The sequence below is a fragment of the Anabrus simplex genome, chromosome 7, assembly GCF_040414725.1.
Source record: "Anabrus simplex isolate iqAnaSimp1 chromosome 7, ASM4041472v1, whole genome shotgun sequence".
Lineage (NCBI taxonomy): Eukaryota > Metazoa > Arthropoda > Insecta > Orthoptera > Tettigoniidae > Anabrus > Anabrus simplex.
In genome coordinates this window covers 146553993-146578417 of record NC_090271.1, presented here as the reverse complement: position 1 = coordinate 146578417, position 24425 = coordinate 146553993, and the positions used below count along the sequence as shown (strand labels likewise).

Sequence of the window (24425 nt, the reverse complement as noted above, 5' to 3'; positions counted from 1 at the left end):
CCTCTCGCACATCAGTCCGCTAATACCCATTTCTTGAAGTTATCTTCAATGCGTCACCTGGTATTTTTCTGGTAGATGACACTACGCCTTGGAGAAATCTAGCTTAGGCTTGCACGGCCAGACTCATGACGTCTTGTGCATCACGTAATTGATGATATGTTAAGTAAATGGAATACATTTTGATGTCATAGGCAAACATAAAATTCCTTGATTCTGACGAGCTCTTACTTGTAAATATTCATTGTGTATTTCAGAATCCACATTATTATTATTATTGTTATTAACAAGTGAAGGCTCTCAGTGGGCATTAAAAAAAAAAAAGAATATAAGGGTGAATACACAGGGAATTATGCTTTCATGGGTTAACACAACTTAAAGACAGCCCACTCACTGTCACATGGTATTTGTCTCTTCTTACTCACTCCCACAAGAGAGAGAAGATTTCCAAGTGCGGCTTAGCGCATGACCTGTTTTGGTAAGTGTGCGCAGTGAGACTCTCGCCTCTTGAGCCAGTGGTGAGTCATTCGTGCCCCGTAGAGTGCAAAATATGCTAGTTATAGCATTAATTATCACAGAATGACACAGAAATTGGCCTATTACTGTTACAGGGTATCACGACATGCTATTGATAGTATGATATAGATGTTGATTCCCATAGGGAATCTGAAATATTTGTCCTGAATGAGTAAATTTATAATACCAATATAAATGGTCCGTTATTGGACATTATAAATTTTCCAGCTAACTCATTCTTGGTTGCCAGCGTTTCGCCCTCGTGTGCTAGGGTGGGCTCATCAGTTGGTACCTAGCACACCTACCAATACGTTGGCTAGTGCATACCGTGGAGGCCACTGCGTAGGCTAACCGGAGCCACCGGCAGTGCCAATGCACTAAGAGACTTTGTCTCATCACTAAAAATTGATGCCTGCTTGGCCATCAGATGATATAGATGTTGATTCCCATAGGGAATCTGAAATATTTGTCCTGAATGAGTAAATTTATAATACCAATATAAATGGTCCGTTATTGGACATTATAAATTTTCCAGCTAACTAATTCTTGGTTGCCAGCGTTTCGCCCTCGTGCGCTAGCCAGCGTATTGGTAGGTGTGCTTGGTACCAACTGATGAGCCCACCCTAGCACACGAGGATGAAACGCTGGCAACCAAGAATGAGTTAGCTGGAAAATTTATAATGTCCAATAACGGACCATTTATATTGGTATTATAAATTTACTCATTCAGGACAAATATTTCAGATTCCCTATGGGAATCAACATTTATATCATCTGATGGCTAAGCAGGCATCAATTTTTAGTGATGAGACAAAGTCTCTTAGTGCATTGGCACTGCCGGTGGCTCCAGTTAGCCTACGCAGTGGCCTCCACGGTATGCACTAGCCAACGTATTGGTAGGTGTGCTAGGTACCAACTGATGAGCCCACCCTAGCACACGAGGGCGAAACGCTGGCAACCAAGAATGAGTTAGCTGGAAAATTCATAATGTCCAATAACGGACCATTTATATTGGTATTATGCTATTGATAGTGTCGTGAACAGTCACAATATTAACATAAATTGTGCAGTAATACCTTTTATTCAATTGTGCAAAAAAAAAATAAGGACACTTTTCTTACATTTACGACTCTGTTTTATGTACTAAAATCATGTGTGAGCTTTTTCTGTTTTACATTTGTATAGCGTTTTCACGCAGCATGATCATGAAGATGTTTTACTAACATCAGTTCTGCTGGTGTGGTTTCAGTCTGGGATTCTATATGGGCCATCAGTTTGTCCAGCTGCATTGTTGCATCTCCAGGAGTCATTGTTTCTTGTGATGGAGCGCCGGTTTAATTTTCGAATTCACCACCACTCTCATCATTACCTGCCGAGCAATAAGAGGCAATAATTTATTCATCTATCATTATACTGTAGCCTGAATTAGTAATTTTTCGACCAGTCATTTACGTCGTTCATGTCTACGTCCAAGCAACCGGGAATGCGTGCAAGTGTGTCAAGGAACTCAGAAGAGTCTACAGTTTTCCATTCTCAATTCCAGGCAAATGTCGGGACGGTATCTTTGATAGACCGCGGCCGACTTACTTTCAGTTGCTGTCCTTAACTATCGTTGGCGGAAAAGACATTAGAGAAGAATTGACTCCGTAAAAGAAATACTGTACAAGTAAAAATAAATGTTTATTATTTTTGATCCGGATAAACCGGAGATCCGGATTAATGAGGGCTGGATAAACAAGGTTCTTGTGTACTGGTAAATAATCAGAGCCCAATGCTTGAAAAGTTTGGTACCAAGAAGGCCTATTCAAAGAAGAAAAAACTTTATTGTGTAATACCTAGTTAAAACACACTCTGGTGAGATAAGATAGTGAAGATTTCTGGGGCATTCATAAACTGTCTTTAGTGTATTATTATTTTACAAAAACATCAGTTACCATGTCATCAAAGAAGATAAAGTGCTGAAGTTGTGTTAAACGAACAGTTATGCCTAATTTCTTTAATATTTACAGTGTGTTGCATTTTTAATGCCTGTCAGTGTAAATATATAGTTTTTGATTGGTTGATAGTTATTACATTCCAGTTTGGTGTAACTCTGACTTCAGTGTCTTAAGAAATCTTGTTGGATGCTACCATACTGGTGTGCATTCATACAAAATTCCTAAAATGTCTGCATTATAGAGTTAGTAAATGCCAAATTTTTATTTATTCTCTGTGAAGTATTCCAGTTGAGTTATATACAGTATGTTAGATGGCGAGAATAGAAACAGGGAATGTTCCAACTGTCAAATACCATACGTTTTACAAGCCTCAATTTTGAATTATGAGATTATTCTTAATTTCGTTCTAGAACTTACATTTTTCAGTGACTTATGTTGACCGGAATGTAAGACATGTCAGTAACATTATTTTACTAAGCATTCTTGTTCCAAAAGTTATGATTTGAAGCTTATCTCAGCAACAGTAATTAATTCTTTTCCTCTTACAGGAGTTGCGAGAAGAAGTATTCGATCTAAAATATGATGCTTCTGGGATTCCTTTGAACACCTCTACGAAGACTATCCCTTCTGTTAAGAAATCAGGTATTACAGTAGTGATTGAATCTCCACTTATCTATTGCTTTGCTATTACAAATAAGATTAAATCTTTGTGATTTAAATAGTACATTGCCACAAGCATGTGTATTTTGTCAGATATGTAAATGAAATATAGTTAAAGGCCAAATAAAACTGTTAAACTATGGCGTAAATGTATCATTTTGAATAATACGTCTGAATCTCCCATGGCTCTTGGCCTGCCATTTTGCAAGCCATGACTCATAAGGGGTTACTAGACATTTGTCTGCAAAGTGACAGCAACACTGAACAGAGTGATTTAATCTGTTGTTCAGCACAATTAATTTTTCCTCCCATTGTGAGTGTGTCAGTGGACAAGGTGAAGAATGATCTTGAAGGACAATGCCAAACAACATGGTTTGTATGGAAAGAGGTAGTGATCACCATACAGTCAGTTAGTAGCTTTAATGAAGAAAATGCTCTGTCACATAGCTCTGAACAGATACAACTGAGCTGAAGAATGGAAAATTGGCTGTGCATAAGTGGAGAAGGGGAAGAGTCCCGGATAGACGGGGATAGTGAGATGTCAACCAGCATCATATGTATGGAGCAAATCATTCTTGACAAGAAGTGCATAACATACACAGACATGGAGTTGGCCAAAAGACTTGCCAGAAAATCCCTGCAATACATTGTTTACAAGCATCTACAGTTAGGGAATATGTTCTCCAGGTAGGTTCCCATATGCCTGACTTTGTTTAGTTTAGCTTATGACTGGGGATGTCCAAGGACATGTTACGCTCACATGGTACAGGTCTTTCTCTTTGACACCCATAGTGATGTGCACATCTGGGTGTGAGATGATGATTATGGGGTGGGGTGAAACCCAGTGTTGGCACATAGCCTATTCCTATCGAATAATATTAAGCGGTCTGCTCAAGTCTAAGTCCCCATGCCTGACTAAAATACAAAGGCAATGTGGCTATGAGTAGTGACCTTCAATACCACAACCAGGACCCTATGGGCTTCACGGTGAGGATTGTTGCTATGGATATAAGGCATTGCTGTGGTTAATGAACAAACCCCATGTCACTGGCCTACCAAGTGACCATTGCTCAGCCCTAAGGCCTGCGATCACGAGGTGACGTGTGGTCAACACGTGAATCCTCTTGGCCATTATTAGTGGCTTTCTAGACCAGGGCTACTCTTTTACCATCAGATAGCTCGTGATTTGTAATCATATAGTTTAAATGGACACCGAACCTGCCCTTGGATACAGTGAAAAATCTCTGACCTAGATGGGAATCAAACCCGGGCCCTCCAAGTGAGTGGCAGGCAGGCTACTCTTTGACTGTGGGATCAACACTAATCAGTATAGTGGTAACATAATAGCAACCCACCCCTGAAGAAATTTCAAACAGTGTTCTTTGTAGCAACCATCTTTGCCAAACTGGGGTTCCGCATACTATCACATCCACTTTACACTCTGATTATAACCTGTTCAGGGCCATGCAGACATCCCTACATGAAGGGAATTTCACACACTTTCAAGACCTGGCAGCAGCTGTCCAGGCATGGGTGTGACATACACTAAAAATATGTCTGTAAGAGGATTTGGAGAGGCAGCCACACTGGTACACTGGTGGAGTAAGTGCATACAGTTTAAGGGAACTGATCTACTTTGACAGTTTAAGAGAGACTATGTTGAGAAGCTGGCCCTACCTACCAAGTTGTGAGAAAAACAAAATGAAATTAATATGATAAGTCGCTCGTATATCTTTATGACTGAGCAAGTGGCTGTGAGATTTAGGTTACATAGCTGTCAGATTGCATTCAGAAGATTGTGGTTTCGAGCCCTACTGTCTCCAGCCCTGAAGATATTCGGTGGTTTCCCATTTTCAAACCTTAATTAAGGCCACAACCTCTTCCTTCCCACTTTCCTATCCTATCGTCTCTATAAGACCTATCTGTGTTGGTGTGACATAATCAAATTGTATTTTAAAAAAACCAGAAAAATGTGTTGCATGTAACAGATCATGGACAGGATGAACTTCTGTGTAGAGATATCAGATTTTCAGCTCGTCTTGCTGGAGAGGATGATCTTTGGTCAGCAGTAATTGGTCCAGTAGAAGAAAGCATCCTTCCTGCGAGCACAGGTGTAGCAAATAGGCTAAAGTAACCTACGGCAAGTTCATTTAGGGGATTTAAATTATTGCTAGGCCAGTGGTGAACACGATCTGCTCTACCAGGGGCGGATGTGTAGAATTCCTCATAATGATTACTAGGGGGCGGATTTCTGTGACGCCGGGCTGAGTGTCTCAGACGATTAAGGCGCTGGCCTTCTAATCCCAACTTGGCAGGTTCGATCCTGGCTCAGTCCGGTGGTATTTGAAGGTGCTCAAGTACGACAGCCTGATGTCGGTAGATTTACTGGCACGTAAAAGAACTCCTGTGGGACTAAATTCTGGCACCTCAGCATCTCCGAAGACCATAAAAGTAGTTAGTGGGACGTAATGCAAATAACATTATTATTATTATGATTTCTATAACAAGTCGTATTTTTTCCCTTAACATTAGATCTTAGAGTCTTGTATTTTCAACATGTTTCCAAGCATGATAATCAAAATTAAACAGCTTTTATTGGGCATATAAATGCATATTTAGGCTTTCTTTTAATGGCATATTTGGAACAAAATATCATTATAACGGCATATTTTGGTAATTTTCATTTGAATTTTGTTTTATAAAAATCAGAATAAGCTCTAGAAATTATTTTTGACGATAGACTGGATTATACTACTGAAGAACCATTCTAAAATAGTGTATTGAATGTTTCTAACAGGTAGGAGCTATTGTTTGCTAGCTGGGTCAGTTGCTGGAAACCGGGCTATTGTGTATACGGAAGCAGAGGTAATTCTGCAGTTATTTGTCATTGTTCTTATCTCTCTCCGTCGCCCTTTCCTCTTCTACATTCAACACACTGAATGACCTTTCCTTTCAATATGCCTAAAACGAAAGTCTCAATTTGTGGAAAGTTGCAAAGTTTCGTTCGTGAGTTCGGTGAAAACATATTCAGTACATGGATGGAGTGATATTATTCTGTAAATTGTGTGATGTAAGAGTTACTGCTGAAAAATGCTTCTCTGTGCAACAACACTGTAATACTGTAAAACATAAGAATTGTGTAACTAGATATTCTGCACTCGAAAATAGGCAACGACTGCTATTTGAAACCCCGACATCAAGTTCACAGTGTTCACAATTTTCACAAGATCTCTGCAAGATGATGGTTTCGTCTAAAGAAACTTAACAGCCGAAGCTTCAGACAGTTTCTTGAAAAATATACAAAGCATCCTGTTCCCAACGAATCCACTCTCAGGAAGGACTATCTGAACCCTTGTTATGAAGAGATGTTGGATATTATAAGGCGTGGCGTGGGAGACAGTAAGATGGGTTTCAATAGACAAGACCACAGATGTGGATGGAAGTTGTAGCAAATGTGATCATTGACACGCTGAAGGAAGACCGGCCTGGAGATACGTTCCTCCTGACATGTGAAGTGCTAGAGAAGACAAACCATTCCACCATTGCAGTTCTCTTCGACAATTCAATGAATCTGTTGTGGCCAAACGGGGCAAAGAGAGAGCACATTTTTCTATTGGTAACTGACGCTGGTCTGTATATGGTGAAGGCAGCCAAGGGACTTAAAATGCTATACCCGAAAATGATACATGTGACATGTCTTGCACATGCCTTGCATTGGGCAGCTGAAGAAGTTAGAAGTAGCTACCCTGAAGTTGATAAATTAATATTGAACTATAAGAAAGTGTTTGTCAAAGCTCCACTTCGCATTCAGAAATTTCAAGGAGCACCACCTTCACTACCCCTACTTCTCCAGCCAGTTATAACGCGATGGGGGAACTTGGCTTGATGCCGCAGTGTACTATTGCAACAACTTAGATGTTGTGGAGAAGATCGTGAAATCTTTTGATCCTGCAGAATCGTCCTCCATAAAAACCACTTACTATTTATTTTCAAGCACTACATTAAAAGCGGACGTTGCTTACATCAAGTCCACTTTAAATTCTTTATCTGGAGCAATCATGCAATTGGAAGTTTCAGGTGCAGAACTAAGCGAGGCACTGGATGTTGTAAAGTGCATTGAACAGGAATTAAAGCATGCGAAAGGAACAATAACATCTAGGGTGTGTAGAAAATTAGAAAATGTACTGGAAAAGAATAGCGGACTTGTGTACCTGCGTGGAGTAAGTGACATTCTTTGTGAAACCCTTCATCTGCAGATTTCCAGAATCGAAAATTTCAACCATAGATGATAAAATTTCACAGATGAATTCCCAATTTAGTGACGTCACCAATCAATTAACACAGCAGATATCAGTTTAAAACTGGGACAGGTGGAGCAGATCGATAGTAGGGTAAACCAGCTGGAAGAGGACATCTCGAATCTCAAGGAGGAGGTGGAAACCCAGGTTTCCAGCATAAAACAAGAGGTTGAGGGGAGAATTTCGACCATCAAGGGAGATGTGCAGTTTATGAGAGAAAGCATCCTTCACACGGTAGAAGATAGATTAACTCGAACAGGACTTATTGCCACGCCTCCAACCCCTTCAAACCTAACCAGCAATACAGGACACGTAGACCCGAAGTTGGTTATAGGCACCGTGCACGTCGCTCTAGCGGCCGGGCGGAGAACAACACGTGAGGCAGACTCCAGACTCGCAGTAGCTGTTCTGTTATGACTGAGCGTGTAGTTACTCCGATGATAATGACAGAGAAAAGGAGATCAAGGAAATGCAATTGCTGTGTTGTCAGATATTCCAATACTTACGCAAATGCGAGAAGTGAAGTACAAATTAATTGTTTTCCAAAACGAGCGCTAGATGTGGACCGAAGGAGGCGATAGATAATACAAGCAGTTAACCGAATGAAGTAAGTAGGCCTACACATACGTACTGCACATGTTTGCAATAAGTTCAGTTGATCCGGTTTAATTTAACTTTTAGCACTGATGGATCACTTTGGCAACCTACGACTTACTCAAGAATATGTAGTGCACATTTCATCGGAAACAAAAGATCTGGACACCCACTAAGTCCATCCTATGTTCCGACAATATTTCCGGATGAATACAAGAAGAGGAATGTGTAGCTGCGACCCAGCTTACAGCGCTTGCACTGGCAACTCAAGCGATTAAAAAAGGAAGAATCAGACTGAAAATTTTCAAGTACAGTTTGCCCAAGTAACATAACCACATAACCACCTGAATTTCATTGTTCAGACTTCATGTTTTCTTGTTCAATAAATGAAAATGACGTAAATACACAAGTATGCATTCCACTTAATTTCGGTCTGGGAGGGGACATTACGAAACATGATAAAATGTGTGGAACGGAAGACAATCAGGGTCCAGGTTTCCAAGGCTACACTTCCATAAGGAACAATACACAAATGCTTGATTTAACAGGTGTGAACTTCAACGTCTTTGCCTTGCGTTATTACCAAACTGTAACATTTCAAAATTATGTAAAGAAACCAGATTATTCATTTTCCTAATGAAAATGAAAATCGGACTGTCCTATTCTGCTTTGAGAGTGTTCACAGGACAACAATTCCACATATTTTTACGACCGTGCTTATGCAACTGGCACTGCGTACGAAACATTTCATATTCTGGCCTAGTAAGGAAAATGTTCAAGAAACAATGTCTCCAGCATTTAAAAGAAATTACGGTAATTGTCGAGTCATTATTGACTGCACGGAATTTAGGGTTGAACATCCTCCCCAAGTAGATCAAGAGATTGTATTTCTATTCTCAATACAAGGGTTGCTACACTACAAAATTTTTAATTGCGATCACGCCTAATGGTATGATCGCTTTAAATCTAAATGTTACGGTGGGAGAGCTAGCGACTCATTCATAACAGCCGTCAGTGGTTTACGTTTCTTCAACCTGGCGATGAGCTCACGGCTGATAAAGGATTTAGGCATCAGAACTAACTTATCTGGCCGCGGTATCATAATCGTGACACCACCATTCTTATACATGACGGGAGATTAACAGCTGAGGAAGTTGAGAGTACTTACAATATTGCGAGTGTTAGAATTCACATAGAAAGGTGTATTCAAAAAATCAAAATATACAATATATTACAGAAATTGCCAACAGAACTTTTTCCACACGTGGATGACATCGTCTATGTGTTGCGTGTTAACGAATTTGCAACCTCATTGAATAACACGAACAACAAATGAACTTCCATAGCATTCTATTGCTTCACTTTCCATTTCACTTCCGTAAGAATGTTCAAAGCAGCTCCTCAATTGGAGATTCATTTAGAAATGCGAGAGCAAAAGTATCAAAGTTTTGTCGCCTAGTTTTGATCCGATTTGCTTTCGTGCTAGCAGATATTCTTATCTGTTTTTCTTGAAACCATCGAGGGCTTCCTGATTGAGATAGAGTGTCCAGGGAGATTTTAATTATATGATCTATATCAACCTGCACTTTGCTGGTAAAAAACATTTCGTCACTCACAGTGCGAAAGGTGTGTTTGTCTGGCAAGCGCACGTTGTTAGAGACTTGTAAATGTAATAGCTGTGTCACAATTTCCTCACATCCTTCTCTCTCCACATCAACCACTACCATGTCTATCAATGAGGTGACTACGGCCCTGCATGATTGTTCGATTTCAGTACTTGCTTCTGCTCGATGCTTTGTATGAGACTGAAAGAGATGTGTTTTAAAATATCCTCAGTTAATTCAAAGGGGGGAAAAGATGTCCTCAAAGTCTTTTTACCGAACAGTTCTTCTACGCGTTTGCCTTTTCTATATTTTCTGTTGATATTGTTTTCGGGCTCGGTTTTCCCCACTGTTGCGGACGGTCTGTTTTGGAGACAACACTTTCATTATTTTTATAATACACTACCGCAGCTACGCGTTTGCAAGTTCTTCTGGCGCCGGCAGGACAGGAACATTCGCTGGTAGAGGCATTACGATTCTGGTCAACCTGAACACAAAATAAAAATGCATACAACTTAGCAAACATGCATCAATTAATCCTTACTAAATAAACTATATAAATTTTTACCTAACTACACCTTGCCTACCTCAAGTTTCACGATATAAGGCGGAAAATTGGCAGACATTTGTCGGGTGACTTTTCCAGGGATGTATCCGAAACCATTCAAAATTAACTCTTCAACGCCGTTCACGTGGCCACTGACAACAAGGTTTCTTCCTTTATTGCATGATGATTCACTTTGATCCCCGAACTGAATCGCTTTAAACCCGCAACTTGTTCGAATGTTCACACGTTGTACTGAGACTCTCGCACTGCGCCTCACTTCTTGTTTCAGAACGGGCCACTGTGTAGCGCTAGTAGTAGCATTTCGAGCTATCTGCACGGTGCCTATAGAGAGCCTTCCGGAATTCCACGGGCGACTGGAAGAGAACCCGATTAGCTTCATCGAGGGATAGGTCAGTCTACTAGGAAGGACTAATCTACCGGAGGACATCTTCGTTCAACTCATCACACTGCAGTTAAACGGGCAAGCTGCTACCTGGTGGAATAACTTGAAGGGCTTAAATTAAAAGTGGACTGATTTCAAGAGGGAATTCCTTGTTAGGTTTAATCCAGAAGGGGTAAAGAGCTGTATGACTGATGCACAACCCACTGGCATGAGAGCTAGCGCATTCGTCCTCCAGATGTACCAGCTCTTCAAGCAGCTGTACCCAAAAGGAAGCGAGAAAGAGATCTTACCAGACATCGTAGAGCTACTCCACGCTAAGATTAGACCCCTAGTGAAGGTATCACAACCGAGATCCTTTGATGATTTGCGTTGAATCATCGCCCAGTTGGAAGAACACAAGAGGAAAGCCACAGATGAGACCAGCTCAGTTAGGAAATGCTGCCAGTGTGGAAGAACGGGACACCTAAAGAACAAATACCCAATCTTGGCGTCGGAAAACTAGGTCCGGCCCGTTCAGGATTGAGGGGGGGATGGGACCGGGAGCAGGAATGCACCTCAAGACCCGACAGACAAGCAACCCTGGTCAAGTAGGAGAGGAATTGGTCAGATTGTGAGATCTTGGAAAGAATAGTGGGAACAGCAGACGAGGTAAACTATTCCATCCAAGGACAGACTAGCCTAACCGCTAAATGCATGCACCTACCTGTTGTAATTAACGTTGCAGTTATTCAGAACATAATACCTGACATCATATTAGGTTATGACTTTCTGGCAGAATACAAGGTGATCCTAGACTATGCAGCTCATGAAGTCTTTTTGGGAAAGGACAGACGTCTGAGGGTCGCCTGGCAGGGTGGAAATCTCTAGACTCACAAGGATGCGGAAGTCAACATAAACCTGGGAGATATCCAGTTAACGCATCTTCAACCAAGTGAAGAAGAGGAGACGCACCTCAAAGGACTTTCCGGAAGTTATCACCAATAAAATAGGACGGACTACTACTATAACGCACGCCATTGAATGCAGCACTTCCTCATCCATCAAGCAACGTCCATATCCAATCAACCTGGATAAGCGCAACTTCGTCATCCAGAAGATTCAAGAGATGGAATGGCAAGGACTCATCGAACCCTCTACATCCTGTTGGGCGTCACTTATCGTTCTACCGAAAAAGAAGAATGGGGAGTATCGACTGTGTGTGGACTTCCGCAGGTTGAACAAGAAGACTGTTAGTGATGCCTACCCCATTCCTGACCTAAAAGACTTGCTGAAACAAGTAAGTGGGTCTACGATTTTCAGCACGCTGGATCTCAACTCTGGATACTGGCAAATGGAGGTCGAGGAAAGTTCTAGACCACTGACCACCTTCATGACACCGAGAGGATTGTACCAGTTTACAGTAATGCCTTTTGGACTGAAGAATTCTCCTGCAACCTTTATACGACTGATGGATGAGGTATGGTCGGGATATGTTGGAGATTTCTGCCAAGTGTGTGTTGACGACATCTTAATCCACCAATATAAATAGTCCGTTATTGGACACTATAAATTTTCCAGCCAACTCATTCCTGGTTGCCAGCGTTTAGCCCTCATGTGCTAGGTTGGGCTCGTCAGTTGGTACCTAGCACACCTACCAAGATGCTGGCTTAGTGCATACCGGTACCGTGGAGGCCACTGCGTAGGCTACTTGGAGCCACCGACAGTGCCAATGCACTATGAGAGATTTTGTCTCTTTACCAAAAATTGATGGCTGCTTGGCTATCAGATGATATAGATGTTGATTCCCATAGGGAATGTGAAATATTTTTCCCAAATGAGTAAATTTATAATACCAATATAAATAGTCCGTTATTGGACACTATAAATTTTCCAGCCAACTCATTCCTGGTTGCCAGCAGTTCGCTCTCACGTGCTAGGTTGCACTAAGCCAGCGTCTTGGTAGGTGTGCTTGCTCTGCGCATGATCGACTTTTTCTAAACCCTCCTTGATATTCACCCAACTGTGAATCGAGCTGCTCTTCTGCTTGGGTCTGAAGGGGTTTCGAGAGAATTTTGTACGTTATCGGTAGTTGTTTACATCTGCTTTGTCACCTTTCTTAAGAAGGGGATTAATCAGGGCTGTTGTCCAGTCACTTGGAATTTTCTCTGTTTCCCAGATCTCATGGATGATTTCTGTTAGTTTGTCAATCGCCTCGTCACCTGCGGACTTCCAGAGTTCAGCAATTATTGCATCTTCGCCAGGGGCTTTTTTGTTCTTTAATGACTTGATGATCTGGTTGATTTCCTCTTTTGTGGGTGGAGAAGAGTCTGGGTTGGGACACGTGGTTTCTTCAAAGGCAAATTGTGATTCTGGTTCTTCACAGTTGAGAAGAGATTCAAAATATTTTGCCAAGATCTGACAGTTGTCCTTGTCGTTGGAGGCAAGTTTACCTTTGTGGTCTCTGAAATGTAGACTTGGAGGGGTGTATTTTGTGAGGTTGCGTTTGAACATTCTATAGAAATCCCTGAATTTGTTCTTATTGAAATCTTGTTCGATCTGTGTCAGGTGGTTCTTGTCAAATGAGCGCTTTGCCCCACGGATGACCTTTGCTGCATATTTTCTCGCTGCCAGGAAATTCTCATACCTATCTTGAGTCTTCTGTGAGTTCCATCTTTGCCAGGCGATTTGTCTTTGTGCTATTGCTTCATCACATTCATGATTCCACCACGGGTGTTACTTTGGTTTTGTTAGTAAGACCGTCTCCTCAGCCGTTTTAACAATGGCATTTTTCAGTTGATTCCAATTCTCTGGATCGAAGGACTCAAGTTTATGAGCGAACTCTCTGTCAGTTTTCAGCTTTTCAGTGTCAAATCTAGTGGTTTTCTTTGTCCTGACTGTTCTGTTGTTTCTTGAAAGAAGCTTGATTTTGATCTTGGAGAGATAGTGGTCCGAATCAAGGTTAGCGCTTCTCAGGACTTTCACATTTTGAATCTCTCATGTTGCTTTCCGTACAGTGGCGACATGATCAATTTGAAACTCATCCAGGTTTGGGTTTGGGGATGTCCACGTCTTTTGCTTCCTTGGCAGATGTTTGAAGGCTGTCAATTTTAGAACTTAGATTGAAAGCCTTACAGAGTTGTATAAGACTTTCTCCATTCCAATTGGTTCGTCAATGGGCTGGGTAGTTTTCAACGATGTTTTGGAATTTCCTTTCTTTGTCAATTTGAGCATTGAAGTCTCCAAGCAAAATGATCATGTGTTTATCGGAAACTTTTGAGATGACATCTTCCAGCTTCTCCCAGAATTTATCTGTTCCATCTGGGTCTTTCTTGTTTGCCTGGTTGATTGGGACGTGTACATTCACAAGCGTGTGGACTTTGTTCGTGCTTCGAAAGCTAAGCATCGATACTCGGGTGTTTGGAAAGCTGAAGTCGATGACCGAGTCTAGAATCTTTTTGCTGACAATAAATCCTATGCTGAGGTGTGGAACAGTTTTCATCACACGTTTGCCAGTTTTCCCTTTGAAGATTCTATAACCTTGTGACTCAAAGGCATGTTCATCACTAAACCTTGTTTCTAAATTGCTGCAATTATGATTTCATAATGAGAGAGGGTCTGTGAGTTGTTTGAGTTGACCAACGTTCAAGAGGGAGTTGGCATTGAAGGTTGCAAAGAAGTTTCGGTGTTTGTGGCGGTTACACATAAAAGATATTCAGCAATGGGAGAACATATGATTAAAATGAATCGTAAATTTACAGACATTTCCAATGACATAAAATTATTACATTCGGCCGAAAAGGGAAAATTAATGAATGTTATGGAAAATTTAGAAATTTACCTTACACAAAAAAATTTGATTATTTTAATTTTTTAATACTTTGTGCAAAAACGTACTAAGTCCTTTCACACTGTGATATCAAGATTGCTTCTTCCTAACAGCAAAGCTCTGGTTTTTGTTTATACAGCAACTTTCAGCTGAATATTTTAGGCAGTTTACTATCTATCTTTGCCTGGAAATAAATGTTTCTGTATATGTAAATTATAGATTTACAAAGTTTACATATACTTAAAAGATGTACAATAGAATAAGTTATAATACAGTTGAACCTGACGTATATGTATATCAAAGGGAAGAGAAACATCTACTTGTAACTGAGAATTACTTAGAAATCAGACTTACACAATACACCACATATTTACTGAAAAACCAATGGAATAGACCTACATGTGTAAATCCTTGCAAATAATAAATACATTTACTGAAAAACCAATGGAATAGACCTGCATGGGTAAATCCTTGCAAATAATAAATACATTAAGACAGAAAATATTATTTTGAACTTGGTCCAGCCTTAAAGAAATCAGATAGTTTGGCTTGTTTCACTTTTCCTGCATTAAGAGTATAAAGCTCCTTTTGCAAACTTAGTAAGGAATTCAAAGCATTTTCACTACAACTTTTCGCACTGATGTAACGCCTACACACATCGATTGCATTTAACACTTCACACAGTTGAGGTGCTTCAAGATTCAAGTCGTTATCTCCATCTCCATCACTGTCCCTATCGCTTGTAGCTGGTCGATCACCACCGCGTTGTTGACATACATCAGCAATAATGTCTTCATCCGGTAGTTCTCCACATACAGCCAGATTATCATCGAAATGCACAAAAGTATCGATTCTACACCCTCCGGTAGCGTTAGCTCATTGCCAGACAAACCTTCGTCCCCATAATCATCATTGGTTGCAGCCTCTTCTAGTAAGACACCAGCTTTGCAGAAACAGTTGTTGATAGTGGAGGATGACATCTGCTTCCAGGCAGTCGAAATAAAGTCCATAGCTTGTAGCAAATTAATGGAGAGAGGTTCATATCCTGCATCACTCAATGTTATCAAATGTTGAACCAGCATTTTTCTATAATGCACTTTGAAATTTGCAATGATGCCCAAATCAAGCAGTTGTATAACACTGGTACAGTTAGGAGGGAAAAATTCCACTCGGACATTTTCCAGAACGATTTGAGGTGGATGTGCTCCACATCGATCCATACGAAGAAGGATCTTCTTCTGTTTCTTTTTCATTTTAATGTCCAGTTTTTTCAACCACTGTTCCATTAGAAGCATAGTCATCCAAGAATTTCTGTTGGATTCATATTCCGTAGGTTTTGTTTTCGCACCCTTAAAACACCTCGGATTCTTCGATTTTCCTATCACATGTGGAGGAAGTTTATCAGATCCATCTGCATTGGTGGCGAGAAGTACTGTTACACGAATTTTACTTTTCTTCCCTCCATGGCATGAGTCACCTCTTTCCGCTAATGTTTTACTGGGAAGGAGATTGTAGAATAGGCCGGTCTCATCACAATTGTAGATGTTTGGAGGCTGATAATCGCTTACGATACCCGGCAGAACCTCTTCTTTCCAGTGTTGCACCGCGATGTCGTCCACAGCTTTTGAGTCACCACAAATTGTTCTCCCTGTGATTCCATGACGATCTTTAAATCCTTGCAACCATCCTGATGAAGCCTTGAAATCATCAGTGATACTCATCTTTTTAACTAAATCTATCGCCTTTGCCTTCAGCATGTTGCCACTAATTGGTAGAGCTGCAGCCCGCTTTTGCTGGAACCATGTGAAAAGTGCTTTCTCCAAATCTACGTACCTTCCTTCTTGCTGACGACTGCGCTTTGCTGATTTTGAACCCAGTTTTAAGAACTCATCCAAAATAGCGTTTTTTTTACTGATGACTGTACATAGCATTGTATAAGCAATCCCTAAGTCTGAAGCAATTTCACTTTTTGTTTTGTGTGGATTAGCGTCCACTTCTCGTATAAATTTTACTTTTTCATCTAGGGTATAACTTTTCCTTTTTCTGTTCTCCATGGCTAATCAAAAGCAACTGAGTGACAAAACTACTGTTCAACAGTAAACACCACGTACCGGCACCGTGGACATTTTACTTCTCTGTTGTTCCCACGAAAGAAATTCTCATATTCAAACAAATTTACTGTATAATCTTTTGTTTCTGCACCAAAACCACTCATTTTCCTTGTAATGTAACTTAATCTTTGGCGGCATTGTGATTGTCAAAAACGACGAAGGTTCAGGAGGAGCGAGATAGAGAGCGAAGAGGACTTGATCGGTTGGCCTTTGTTAAGCCGCCAATAAGTAAGTGTCAATCATGTCACTTGGCGAAACTCTTTGTGTTCTGTTTCAACACCGAAACGAGACCGCTCTACTTCCTCCTTTCGTCGACAAAGTGGACACTTCGTAAATACAGTAGTTTCATTTAAAAAAGCACGTGCTCATTACAATTACACAAAACTCAGATATATTTCACTGACACTTAATACGTATAACAGCAAATTATGTATAAACGTATTACGTATAAATAAGGTTTAAATAACATGCCTTTAAATTACATTTTGCCGGGACCTAAAGGAAATTACGTACAAGTACGAATTACGCAGAATAGAGTTGCGTATAAAGCAGGTTCAACTGTACTCACGAAATTTTCTGTTAAGTTGTTCAGTGCTTTCGAGGGATCAAGTTTATATAGCCTACCTACAATTACTAAGTGACATAAACGGACTATATTACACTACAATACAGGTAATATTTACAGTATTTACAGTCTTCAAAGTGTTATGTCTTTTACAGCTGTTCATTATGATACACACGGAAGCAGGTCATGTTATATAACCTGTCTCGCCTTCGCATAATTTATATAATTCCATTCCGAAATGCGATCATTTTCTTGTTATGTAAACTTTCCACCCTAGCCACCCTTTCCATAGCAAGAGGTTCTCATCAATTGACATTTTGCCATCAGGGGTATAAGCTTCCGAAAATTTTGCTAACAGGTGGTCAAATACTGGATTCATCTTGTATATTTTTGGAGGAAGTTGTGCATTATTTACCTAATTGTCAGTCATATGTATAAAGCTGTAGAGAAAAATATAATAATAATAATAATAATAATAATAATAATAATGTTGTTGGCCTCCCGTCCCAACAACTACTTTTACAATTTTCGGATACACTGAGGTGCCAGAATTTAGTCCTGCAGGAGTTCTTTTGCATGCCAGTAAATCTACTTACAAGAGGCAGTCGTATTTGAGCACCTTCAAATACCATCGAACCTGCCAAGTTGGGGTCAGGAGGCCGGCCAAAGGACTCAATCTGGCGAGAAAAAAACTCTTCTGTGTCGCCAGCTCATAGAAAATAGGTGAAGTGAACAAGCGATTGCGAGAAATACTGTCCTAATTTAGGTTTCTGTACAATCCCCTGCGGCAACAGTATGGCCATAAGAAGCTTTATTTCGTCCTTATTTGTTCGGACACGGTCTTGATCACAATTCCTTCCTTTCGTCTTACTAAACTGGGTTTTAGGTGCGATTTCCCGCTCAGCATCTTTTGTCTGTTCAGCTATGTTCTGGCATATCTCATCATAAAAAGGTAATTAAAATATTTCGCTCAGTTTTGCTTTCCATAAAAACACTCTTTACATCACGATGGAAATTTTATTCAAAGCGAGAATTTCTTTGTCCATTTTCAGTATAAGTTGATGAAGAACTTGGGACCCATGACGTACGATGTTAGGCCCCTTAACACAACAAGCATCATCATCATCATCATCATCATCATCATCATAATCATCATCATCGATGAAGGACTTGCAATGGTTGGATTGTATTAGAAGATGATTTACGGGTCATGTTGGAATTTAGTGGGGAGAATTGTGATATTAGTGAAGTTAGTTCTGCCGAAGGGGAATTCGTAAGTGACAGGAAATTACCGGGAATAAGTACTGCAGGCTCGAATGTACGGGGTTTGGGCATAGCTGATGCGAATGTTCAGCAGTCGCAAAAGAGACAACACATGTTCGATTCCAGTTCAAGTAGCGATCATGACAGTGACGGTTGTGATTCGATGATTACACTTTCAGGTTCCTCTGACCGCAAGTTTGGACAACAATCAATACAGGATGTGCCCACCACGAGCTGCAATACATTGATGAATTCGTCGAGGCATGGAGTCAATAAGGCCCTCGATCGCTTCCTGAGGAATTGTGGCCCATGCTTGCTGCACTGCACGGCTCAGTTGTTCCAGAGTTGTGGGTGGCTGAGGACGGTTGGCCAGTTGTCGATCCATCATGTCTCACACATGCTCAATAGGACTGAGGTCCAGGGATCTGGCGGGCCATTCTAATGTTATGATGTCGTGCAGAGCTTCTCTGGAGATGCGTGCAGCGTGAACACGGGCATTGTCCTGCTGAAACATCCCATTAGCAATGCTCGCCTTCATAGGGAAAACCACTGGATTGAGTACCCTATCAACGTACTGTCGAGCAGTCATAGTGCCCTCAACAAGCACTAATTGTGATTTCACCTGAAAGCCAATAGCTCTCCAGACCATAATGTTTGGTGTTGGCCCTGTGTGCCTCTCAACAATAAGATCTGTGCTATCCCTCTCCCCGGTACGTCGGTGCACACAATTCCGGCGATCACTGCGGGCAAGACAGAAGTGTGATTCATCACTAAAGACGACCCTATGCCATTCGTCGACCCACGTCGATCTTTCTCGACACCAGGCCAGCCTTAACGTCGCTGTTGTGGGGTCAATGGAACACCTTCTGCAGGGACACAGGCTCGTAAGCCAGCTGCACGCAGGCGATTACCAACTGTTTGTTGTGTAACGTGGGGTACCACAGCTGCTCGAATTTGAACTGCTGTTGCATGGGGTTCCATCCGGGCCATCCGAAAGATGCGACGATCCTCTCTCACAGTTGTCTGTTGCACTGGGCCTGTGTCAGGTCTACGAGTGTGGGTACCTTAATTCGACCACTGCTGCCATACACGCTGTACCGTAGATGCCTGTTGGCCAACACGTGCAGTGACAGTCCTTAGCAATAATCCAGCCTCACACAGCCCAATTATCCGAGCCCTCTCAAACGGCGACAGTTGTTGATAGCGTGCTATTCTCTGTTGTCGAGGCATGTTTGATGGGGAACACTTCACTGCACAGACTTCAAGTCAACTACGCTTCACCAGAGTCTGTATACTGGAGTTGATTCCTCTGCGACCAATCGCGTGGAGAGACCTGTAGCAACAATCCAATGGGTCTGAAACTTCGATCGTTTACGTACCTACGTGGCATTGTTCCATATCTTGAAAATCACTACAAACGACCAATGCCTTCATGGTGTTGCAATTTCCATTTTCTTAAGTGTATTAATTTTTAGTGATGTAGCCATATGCTAAATAAATAGAATTGGTTTAAACCTTAAATTAACACATCTTGTGTGCAACTGTAACCTGTGATTTAAAACTTGTTGGTGTGCTGTGAAATTTTCTTTGATACTGTTGTTGCTTTACATTGTTGACCCGCACTTGTCAGGAAATAATGTGAAGTCCTAATCCTCGCAAATCACTGGAATGCAGCTCATTTTGGGCACTTCTGAAATGACAATACTGCTTAACACAACTATCATAAAAGGAAAAATAGAAGGGAAGTGTGGATGAGAGGAGAAAATCATAGGCATAGAACCTCCACCAGTGGTTCGACATCCACGAAACAACTACTTTGAGTGGGAAACCCAAAGTAGGATAGTCACTAGCCTGCCATGAGTAGACTGCATCAGGAGAAGAAAAATGCCCATCAACTTGGGCTCGGAAAGTTTGCGCTGTACCATCTGAGCCACTTCGGCTGGCTATTTTATGTATGATTAATTCTGTGTAGTTTGAGTACGACCTGTATTGACCTAGGAAATTTTCCATTAATACTTTTAGATTATGGTTCATGGTGTGGGTTACTGTAGTCACGTCCTAGTTCGTGAACCATGGGCAACGGCTGAGTGGACTAGTAAGTGGACCTGAGAGTCAGGATACCAGTTGCTATGGAATGGGAGTGGGCATTTTGGACATATTCTGAGTCATGGCCCTCCTTGTGCTCAGGCGGCTAGGACTATTCAATCCACCGGTGGTCCATAACCCGTTAGAGGAGAGATCCTCACTTGGACTATGTGTAAGTAGGGTAGCATCCTGCTTCATGAATTTACCGAGCTCAGAACATTTTAAGCAAGTCTCGGACTTATGGGATTAACGGAGTTCCTCTCCTATTTGACAGGCGAGGGACTCCTTGGAAAAAACTTGGCAAACAAATGGAATTCGATGGGGAGCTATCAATATTAATGGGGCTTATGGAAGAAAGAAAGTAGAACTAGCTGAGTCAGCAAAGAGGATGCATCTGGATGTGCTAGGAGTAAGTGATATTCGGGTAAGGGGAGATAACGAGGAAGAGATAGGAGATTATAAAGTGTACTTGACAGGTGTTAGAAAGGGAAGGGCAGAGTATGGGGTAGGGCTCTTCATCAGGAATACCATTGCACGCAACATAGTTTCTGTTAGGCATGTAAATGAGCGAAATATGTGGGTAAGATCTGGCAGTTGGAAGAATTAGGACGAGAATTGTCTCAGTGTATTCACCATGTGAGGGTGCAGATGAGGATGAAGTTGACAAGTTTTATGAAGCATTGAGTGACTTTGTGGTCAGGGTCAACAGCAAGGATAGGATAGTGCTAATGGGCGTATTTAAATGCAAGAGTTGGAAATAGAACTGAAGGATACGAAAGGGTGATTGGTAAATGTGGGGAAGATATGGGAGCTAATGGGAATGGGAAGCGTTTGCTGGACTTCTGTGCTAGTATGGTTTTAGCAGTTACGAATACATTCTTCAAGCATAAGGCTATTCACCACTACACATTGGAGGCTAGGGGTACGAGGTCCATAATAGACTATATTTTAACAGACTTTGAATTCAAGAAATCTGTTCGGGAATGTACAAGTTTTCCGGGGATTTTTCGATGATACAGACCACTATCTGATCTGTAGTGAACTAAGTAATTCTAGGCCTAGGATAGAGAAAGTGAAATCTGTCTGCAAATGAATAAGGGTAGAAAATCTCCAGGACGAGGAAATTAGACAGAAGTACATGGATATGATTAGTGAGAAGTTTCGAAAAGTAGACAGTAAGCAGGTTCAGGATATAGTAAGAGAATGGGTGGCATACACGGATGCTGTAGTAGAAACGACAAGGGAATGCCTAGGAACAACTGTGTGTAAAGATGGGAAAAGGTGAACGTCTTGGTGGAATTGTGAAGTGAGAGCAGCTTGTAAACATAAAAAGAAGTCTTATCAGAAATGGCTCCAAACAAGGGCCGAGACTGACAGGGAATTGTACGTAGATAAAAGAAACGGAGTGAAACAAATAGTTGTTGAATCCAAAAAAGTTGTGGGAAGATTTTGTAATAACCTAGAAAGGCTAGGTCGGCAGCAGGGAAACCTTTCTGGACAGTAATAAAAAATCTTAGGAAGGGAGGGAAAAAGGAAAAGGAAAAAGTTGAACTCATAATAGATCCCAGGGAGTCATTGGAGAGGTGGAGGGAATATTTTGAACATCTTCTCAACGTCAAAGGAAATTTTCCTGGTCGTGTTGTAAACAGCCAAGCTCATGAGGAGGAGGAAAATGATGTTGATGAAATTACACTTGAGAAAGTGGTAAGGATGGTAAATAAACTCCATTGCATAAAGTAGCAGGAATAGATGAAATTAGACTTGAAATGGTGAAGTATAGTGGTAAGGCAGGGATGAAATGGCTTCATAGAGTAGTAAGATTAGCATGGAGTGTTGGTAAGGTACGTTCAGATTGGACAAAAGTAGTAATTGCACCTATCTATAAGCAAGGGAACAGGAAGGATTGCGACAACTATCGAGGTATCTCATTGATTAGTATATCAGGCAAAGTATTTACTGGCATCTTGGAAGGGAGGGTGCGATCAGTCGTTGAGAGGAAGTTGGATGAAAACCAGTGTGGTTTCAGACCACAGAGAGGCTGTCAGGATCAGATTTTCAGTATGCGCCAGGTAATTGGAAAATGCTATGAGAGGAATAGGCAGTTGTGTTTGTTTCGTAGATCTAGAGAAAGTATATGACAGGGTACCGAGGGAAAAGATGTTCGCTAGACTGGGGGACTATGGAATTAAAGGTAGATTGTTAAAATCAATCAAAGGCATTTATGTTGACAATTGGGCTTCAGTGAGAATTGATGATAGAATGAGTTCTTGGTTCAGGGTACTTACAGGGGTTAGACAAGGGTGTAATCTTTCGCCTTTGCTGTTTGTAGTTTACATGGATCATCTGGAAATGTAATAAGCAGTCTGGCCTATGGTGACGACTTGGTCTTAATGGCAAATTTTGTCGAAAGCCTGCGGTGTAATATCTTGGAACTTGAAAATAGGTGTAGTGAGTATGGTATGAAAATTAGCCTTTCAAAGACTAAATTTGATGTCAGTAGGTAAGGAGTTCAACAGAATTAAATGTCAGATTTGTGATAAAAAGCTAGAACAGGTAGATAATTTCAAGTATTTAGGTTGTGTGCTCCCAGGATGGTAATATAGTAAGTAATTGAGATTGAATCAAGGTGTAGTAAAGCTAATGCAGTTAGCTCGCAGTTGCGATCAACAGTATTCTGTAAGAAGGAAGTTAGCTCCCAGACTAAACTATCTTTACATCGGTCTGTTTTCAGACCAACTTTGCTATACGGGAGCGAAAGCTGGGTGGACTCAGGATATCTTATTCATAAGGTAGAAGTAACAGACATGAAAGTAGCGAGAATGATTGCTGGTACAAAGAGGTGGGAACAATGGCAGGAGGGTACTCAGAATAAAGAAATAAAGGCTAATTTAGAAATGAACTCAATGGATGAAGCTCTATGCATAAACCGGTTTCGGTGGAGGGGTCATGTGTGGTGAATGGAGGAGGATAGGTTACCTAAGAAAATAATGGACTCTGCCATGGAGTGTAAGAGAAGTGGAGGGATACCGAGACGACGATGGTTAGAGTTTGTAACGATTTAAAGATAAGAGGTATAGAACTAAATGAGGGCACAGCACTAGTAGTTGCAACTAGAGGGTTGTGGCAACGTTTAGTAAATTCACAGAGGCTTGCAGACTGAACGCTGAAAGGCATAACAGTCTATAATGATAATGTATGTATGTATGTAATGTATGTATGTACCTTTAGATTTGAGTTATGTACTGTGAAATTTATAAAAATGTTATATATTGTCATTGTGCGTGTGAAAACTCTATGTGACGATATCAAGAGAAATGCAGATCCACAGCACCTATAATTAAGAGTGAGAATTCTTTGAAGTATCTCACATAATATTGTACTGTACCTTAAATGGCCAAACATTACCAACCAAACTTCTAAGCTGTAATGTTTCACACACTGTTTTTTACAGGCACAATGATAATATAGGCCTGCATATTTGATTATCTCTAACCCTTAAATTTTGCTTGTCCGAAATATGTCTCACTATCAAATATCAATTACCATCATAAGCTCACCAGACAAAAAATTAGTCACCCTAGTACGCATGCACTGATGGATCATTAAGCCTATATATGTGGCGCAGCGAATGAGTCCCATGCAACTGCACGTGCATTGCCCCTATGTGAGCATAAGGTAGTAGTGATCAGTGTGACATTGATGTTTCAAGCAGACAGTGTACATGAACATGGGTAGAAGTAAGGATGTGACACAGTGGCAAAACAGGGGCAATCGTGTTTGGCCGTGCCCATGACCATGTGGTGCATTGAAGTTGCTGGATTTGTTGATGTTTCGCAGCAGATTCCTCAACATATCTACAAGCAGTGGTGTACTACACGTGGCCACGAAACTCTACGCCAGAATTGTGGGCGGAAAATGATCTTGACTGAAAGGGACTGCAGATGCATTTCACGCAATATGAATGAAATGACTGACGATTGCAGCAGTCAGTCATTGGAGGACCATCCCAACCTGTTAGCGAGAGAACATCACAACTGGAACTA

The 24425-nt window shown here is 41.1% G+C and overlaps 1 protein-coding gene across 1 annotated transcript in view; it reads left to right on the top strand.

The window, feature by feature from the left end:
- TAF1B (TATA box-binding protein-associated factor RNA polymerase I subunit B) overlaps positions 1-24425 on the top strand; it is a 193794-nt gene that overhangs the window by 23371 nt on the left and 145998 nt on the right. The window contains exon 2 of the mRNA XM_067151370.2: positions 2999-3092. Within this exon, the coding sequence (XP_067007471.1) occupies positions 2999-3092 (94 nt within the window). The remainder of the gene's footprint in view (positions 1-2998; positions 3093-24425) is intronic.